At 34.4% G+C, this 7,215-nt stretch overlaps 1 protein-coding gene across 1 annotated transcript; it reads left to right on the plus strand.

The window, feature by feature from the left end:
* The first annotated feature begins 1,193 nt into the window (after positions 1 to 1,193).
* Positions 1,194 to 6,475, plus strand: LOC139510593 (putative ankyrin repeat domain-containing protein 19). The gene is made up of 2 exons (XM_071297151.1): positions 1,194 to 1,838; positions 3,876 to 6,475. Exons 1-2 carry the CDS (start codon positions 1,475 to 1,477, stop codon positions 3,914 to 3,916), a joined length of 405 nt encoding a protein of 134 aa, XP_071153252.1. The 5' UTR covers positions 1,194 to 1,474; the 3' UTR covers positions 3,917 to 6,475.
* Positions 6,476 to 7,215: the final 740 nt, after the last annotated feature.

The raw sequence follows: 7,215 nt of genomic DNA on the forward strand, positions 1-7,215 counted from the left end.
TTGTTCTATATTTTTGCTCTCCATTTTTATGCAAAACCTTTTACATTTTTATTTTATGGGTTATTGTTGAAGGTCGTACGATGACGTATGGTTGTTAACACATACTTCCTTTGGTTTCTTATGGAAATTTGTCCATTGACAACAAACATACCACATCATCTACTTTATATAAGTATTGTATAAATTACAACGTATTTTGGTGATCTTGCAAAATGATCGTAATCCCGAAAATCGTAAACATATTTTCTTATCTTAAAAGGGGGCAAGAAGGGTTCCATTAACAGGCCAATAAATAAGATTACAGTTAGTTTTAAAAAAAAATTAAAAAATAGGGGTATTTTTTCTCTCATAATAACAGTAAACACATTCACAACAATGTCAATTTCAAGAAAGCAGACAACAGCTAATAAGTCAATAACAGTACAGCATCAATGATCTTGAATATATGCCACTTTTAACTAAAATATAAAAGCACAGAACCAGGACATAGGAGCACAGAACCAGGACCGTTTTTCTTATCACCAGCACAGCGTCAGGACAATTCCGTTTAACGAACTTGCACGACTTTTGCAATATAATATTGTTGTAATATACTTTGCATGGTACTTATGACACATCAGAGAAAAATTAAGCAACAAAATAGTCGTTTTATTGCCGTTCTGATACAATGTAAACAAACCCACCAGCACAGAATCAGGACCCACCAGCACCCGTCAGGACCAAATCACCAGCACAGTACGTTCTCTCGCAGGACAACCATACCCACCGTGGCATGACGTACTTGTCATAGGGCGTTAAGCAAACAACAAGCAATTGTTAGATTGAGGATTAGAAACGGGGTTGATGCAAGTGTCTGTATATTAAGTTTAGTGCCGAATCATTTCATTGGTATATTAGTCAAGTCAATGCATTATTTTCGTCTGTATACGGCAATCGAAAAATATTTTATACCTTTTAAAGTTTTCATTTTGATTTTCTTAATATTAAAAAAAAATGCTGATCAAGTTTTACACCATACAATACACTTACTTTCGCGGAGTAATATTGTTACGTTTCAAAATGCGATTTGTTAAAATCAGTCCGATGATGAACAAGTTCGGTTGCTTCACAAAAATATTATCAGCAATAAGCAATTAACGTAACATTTTCTTCATTTTTTTACAGTCAATAAGAACAACAACAACAATGTTTGTTCCATTTTATTAAAGAAACGAGCTTTCGTCGCTTCTTTATCGCAGAAGTGTGAACAATTCATTGAGTTAACAGACCAGAAGTTCAGGCTGAAGGCGTGGCTTAAGTTTTACACGGTCATTGACTATATGACAAACATGTATACAATCAACACATTTGTAATACTTAAATAGAACGATTGAAGTATAACAATAGATACGTTAGAGCTGATCTTTAAGCTCTATTAGAAGCACGTGCTGTTCTCTGATGATGTAATATATGTTTGTCCGACTGGCATAGTAACATGGGTGCTGGATTTACAAAAGACCACGAAAATGAAAAGATTGGTGCCTTATTTCAGGCAATAAGGAGAGAGAAATTTCAGCTTGCCATAGATTTAATTTCAAAAGGTGCAGGTGTCAACTGTATCAATTACTTTGGAAACACACCACTGATAGAAACATGTCGAAGCAACCGGGCATCCAACAAGAGAGGGAATACAGTTGAATCTGAGCGAGAACGCTTTGTCAGATTTCTTATTAGTAATGATTGTGATATCACCAAATATGATATTTACGGATGGACAGCTCTGATGTATGCCGAGAAAAATGGCTATGATAATATTGCTGATATATTGGAAAAGAAAGATAAGAGAACACGTAGTGGCGGTAAGATCTCTAAATTTAGAATAGTATAAATTGTCAAATGTGAAATCTGACAAATACTTCAATTCATGGTTTACAACGTTTGTGGTTTTTACAAGTCATTGTCGTATTTTCAATGGCTTTTAAAATTTTCCGAAAGAAGGATAGTTATTGCTGTAGAAGTTTAATTCATTTCAATGTAATTTCCTTTGAATAAATGTCAGCAATATATTTAGAGAATTCTTGATTATTTAACAACAACAAAAATAGCATCAAGATAATGGTAAGTGATGTTGAGATCGCCACTAGTTTTTGGTGGGATTCGTGTTAATTAGACTTTAGTTTTCTTTGTTGTGTCGTGTGTTCAATTATTTGTCTGTTTGTCTTTTTCATTTTTAGCCATAGCATTGTCAGTTTATTTTCGATCTATGGGTTTGACTGTCCCACTGGTATCTTTAACCCCTTTTTGTCAATTGCAAGGAAGTTAGATGTATCTTTACTTAGTTTGACCATAAACTCATAATAATACAAAATCAAAGCATATGTTATTGTCAAGAATAGGCAGAATAATCGAGTTAAATTTGGTACACATAGTTACAATGATTGCAATGACTTGAATACAATTAAATCTATGATTACCACGAAAAGAAAAGAAAAAACACACAATAATGTATATTTATAAATATTATGTTTCCACAGTGACAAGCACAATTATAACTATCTAAATTATGCCTCTGTCATTTTAACAGTAAAATCTATTGCTTAACTAATTTTCTAATCGTTGTTTTTGAAAAATATTTAAATTATTAATTAAACTGCTCACTTGATTAAAAATTGAAATTATCCAAATAAATTGTGAAAAATTTTGTAACTTTGAACTATGTCTTTTTTTTACAAAGATTACAAATTCTATCCATTGCATGAAGTCCCCTGTATCTACCTCTCTATTTCTAGGTTATGGTTACTTGTTCTGAACTTTGTCATCTGAATTCTCAGATTCATATAACCTATAGACAGACAAGGTTCTAAACTTATATTTCTCTTTAAAAGCCTGTATGTTCTTAGTTTATTTCCAAATGTCATATTTTTTTTTCTATTATCGTTTAAAGATGAATACCACAACTTATTATCTTTTCACGTTGGATATCATTGTTGTCTCTTTGGCACATTCCCCATTTCCAATCTCAATTTTATACTAATCATTTTTGCTTATGAACTCATAGAATTATACCAACTTTTCTTACTATGGTTTGATAAGGATTTTGATACAAGGAGAGCTTCATACAATAATCTGTCCTCTGTAATTGTTAAACGTATTAAGTATGAAAACATATTAACTTTAACTTCAATAGATAAAGGATATATCCCTAGCTCACCTATCACTGCCATATTTGTGCTTCTCTTTCTTACTCCCAGTGAAATTTTACAGATTTTTAAATGAACTCATCAAGTTTGCAGTTCTCTGCATAATTTTTCAAAATAACAATCTCCCTTTTCAGTTAACTTTTTTAAAACTAAAGCGCCCCACATTTCAGTTCCATAAGTTGAAATTGGTTTCACTGTCTGGTCAAATATATGTAGTACAGTTTTAATTTTGGGTTTATGACCTTAACATATTTTATAAATTTTAAAAAGGGCTTTGAGTCCTCTTTTATGTAGGACATGTTTTGTCTCTGTAAAGCTTATACAGGAACAAAGGGATATTTAAAGAGGGACGAAAGATACCAGAGGGACAGTCAAACTCATAAATCGAAAATAAACTGACCACGCAATGTCTAAAAATGAAAACGACCATCAGACAAACAATAGTACACATGACACAACATAGAAAACTAAAGAATAAGTAACATGAACCCCACCAAAAACTAGGGGCGATCTCAGGTGCATCGGAAGGCTAAGAAGATCCTGCTCCACATGTGGCACCCGTCGTGTTGCTCATATTAAAAGGACACAACTGTTATAGTAATACCTACAGAATTAATGTATTCAGGAAAAACAGGATCTACTAAGAAAACCTGATTTTAATATTAATACACATCAATTTTGTATACTTCTTTTCAGATTCACGCGGGAAAAGGGATTGTGATATCACCAGGAACTAGACAGAATAATCTCAACAATCTTCTTATTTGTAAATATTAAAAATAATAGTACATATATGTTTCAAATATTTGCAATGACATACTTATGATGCATTGCAAACTTTGCAACCATCTGCTACACAAGGGACAATTCATCAGTTATACACCTTTCAGATCAAAATGTGTAGGTTCGTCCATTATTATGATCCAAGAGCGCTCTCGATTTCCCGTGCACCTGCCTTTGATTTTCTACTTATGTGTCAATGACTTCATATCAAAAACGTACCAATGCCATCAATTTCTTAAGATTAATGAGTTACAATGACATACCATTTATATCGAAAACAAACAGGTATCTATTCCATTACATATAACCAGATCACTTTCTTTGCTGAAAAATCGACCAGAGATATCTTCTAAGTTTCTGAGGAGAAGCGATTACAAGAAAAGCGATATAAGGGGAATTAAACTCCAATATGAAAAAATGATTGAGTAACAAGAGGGAGTTTCAAACGCGCAATAACTGTTCGATATCAATTATCAAACATGGTATCACCATGTCGACAAACAAAAACGACTTTTCAGGAACAAAAGTAGTGGAAGAAAAGCCTTATAATCAGAACAAAATCAAAAAGTCTTTCTACGGAAAAGTGAAAAGATAGTAGTTGTGAACTTTCAAAGCATTAAAAATGAAAAAGAAGAATTATTTAACATGATAGACACTTCCAATTCCGAAATTATATTAGGGACTCAAACATGGTTAAGACCAGACATATTAAGCTCTGAGATATTTCCACCACAATACTCTGTATACAGAAAAGATCGTTCTGATGGATACGGAGGTGTATTGATAGATGAAAGAGATATCATCATCAGCGAAGAACTACCCGTACAAAGTGACACGGAATCATTATATATTAGAGTAGCAACACCTGACAGTAAATCTATCATAGTAGGATGTCTCTATAGATCTACCATAAAGAAAATGAAAACAAACCCATACCCAGAGATGAAAAACATCACTATCTCGGAAAACGGAATACACAAACTGCTGTCAAATCTGAACATACATAAAGCATCTGGGCCAGATAAAATTTCTACAAGATTATTGAAATCAATAGCGCCTGATATATCATCAATACTCACCACCTTTTTCCAAGCCTTTCTTGATCAAGGCACATTACCATCTGACTGGAAAAATGCAAACGTTGTTCCAATATTCAAGAAAGGGGAACGTAGCCAAGCATCAACTACCGACTCGTCTCTCTAACTGCAATTCTATGCAAATTATTGGAGCATATCATCTGTACCAATATCATCAAACACCTTGAATGTCACTCCATCTTGACCGATGCTCAACACGGCTTTATAAAAGAACGGCCCTGTGAATCCCAACTGATTCTCACAATTAAAGACCTAGCAAAGAACATCGACAATAAAGAGCAAATAGATCTCATCCTCTTAGACTTTCAAGGGCCTTTGACAAAGTCCCACATGAGCGACTACTGTACAAAATCGACCACTATAGCATAAGAGGGACACCAATAAACTTGCTGAAATTTTTTTCTGGACGACAGACAGCAATGTGTACTCCTGAAAGGAGAATCTTCAGAAATCTCGCCAGTGCAGTCTGGAGTTCCACAAGGTAGCGTGCTTGGCCCTCTGGTGTTTCTCATTTTTATAAATGACCTCCCAGAGTATGTGTCAGCATCAAACGTTAGACTTTTTGCAGACGACTGTGTCCTCTACCGCCAAATAAGAAACCAAAAAGATGCGAACACCCTTCAGAACGACCTAAATGGACTACAACAATGGGAGGCAGACTGGCAGATGGAATTCCACTCCAAAAAATGCCAACTCCTAAGAGTTACAACAAAACGGAACACGATTAAGGCGAACTATAACATACATGGCCATATCCTAGAAGAGGTTGACTCGGCGAAATATCTTGGCCTCTCTATACACAAAACATTGAGTTGAAATAAACATATAGACAACATCGCAAAAAAAGCTAACTCGACCCGAGCTTTTCTTCAAAGAAACACCAAAAACTGTCCTAGTGAAACAAAACATCAATGCTACATACTTTAAATTGGGATACATTACAGGAAATAAGAGCTAAATGTAAAGCCATCATGTTTTATAGATTAGTGCACAAACTCATGGCTATACCATCTATAAACTTACAGCCAGTAACAACAACAGCACGAGGGCACACAGAACGATTCCTTGTTCCTTTTGCCAGGACTCAAGTTTATCGATATCCGGTTTCCCCCGACACCATCAGAATCTGGAATGGACTGCCACAACAACTAGTAAGCTGCACAACCCTTGCATCATTCAAAAGGGGTGTGCAAGTGGTCCAGCTTCAATAGATGTTCAAACTAGTTTTTAACGTTATTTTAAAGAATCACCGTTTCACTGCAGATATTTTGCACCTACTCGCACATTTGTTGTTCTCACATCGAACATGTACATAAAACAGTACGATAATACTCCCCTGGGAGGCCTGTACTATAAAGAAAGAAGAAGATATAAAACAACAGATTCATTATTAATATATAAGGAAATTGAAGTCAATAACCAGGAGTACTGTATTTATCAAATAGTTTAAATAAAACCTACAAATGGTATATATGCGGTATATCTAGGAAGATACATACATAAAAGCAACAGTAGTATACCGCTGTTTGAAAGTCATAATTCGACTGAGACAAAAGCCGGGTTACAAACTTAAACCGAGGGAAACAGAAGGAAAAACAACGAAACAACAGAAACACTAAGTGAACTAAAAGCAAATGACATTGCAACACACACAAAGACGAACTATACGATAACAACTGCCATTTTCCTGACTTGGTACAGGATTTTAAGAAAAAAACATGGTGGATTGAACCTGGTTGCATGAATAGCCAAACCTCGCACTTTTATGGCAATGTTAAATATAAAAATAAAATGAAAACATTACATTACCGAAATACAGTACAAATAAATAAACATTCAGGACAGAGAAATACACAAATAAACAATACAATAGTACACTTCGACCTGCTAACCACAGAATAAAAAACTAACACATAAAACAACATAGGACTGCACACAAAACAGTCGAACCACAAGAACCACGAACTGTCTTTCAAACGACTGGATCAACGCCACAAAAGTGACGTCACAGATAAAAGTGGATTGACGAATGTGTTAACAACACCTTTTGTGTATGAGAGTTGGAATGAATGTTTAGTATACATTATGAAATGTATCAGTACACACCATTTCAACGAACGAATTGTATTAACGATACTGAATGAGATATTTATACA

This window comes from Mytilus edulis, chromosome 2 (assembly GCF_963676685.1).
Source record: "Mytilus edulis chromosome 2, xbMytEdul2.2, whole genome shotgun sequence".
Lineage (NCBI taxonomy): Eukaryota > Metazoa > Mollusca > Bivalvia > Mytilida > Mytilidae > Mytilus > Mytilus edulis.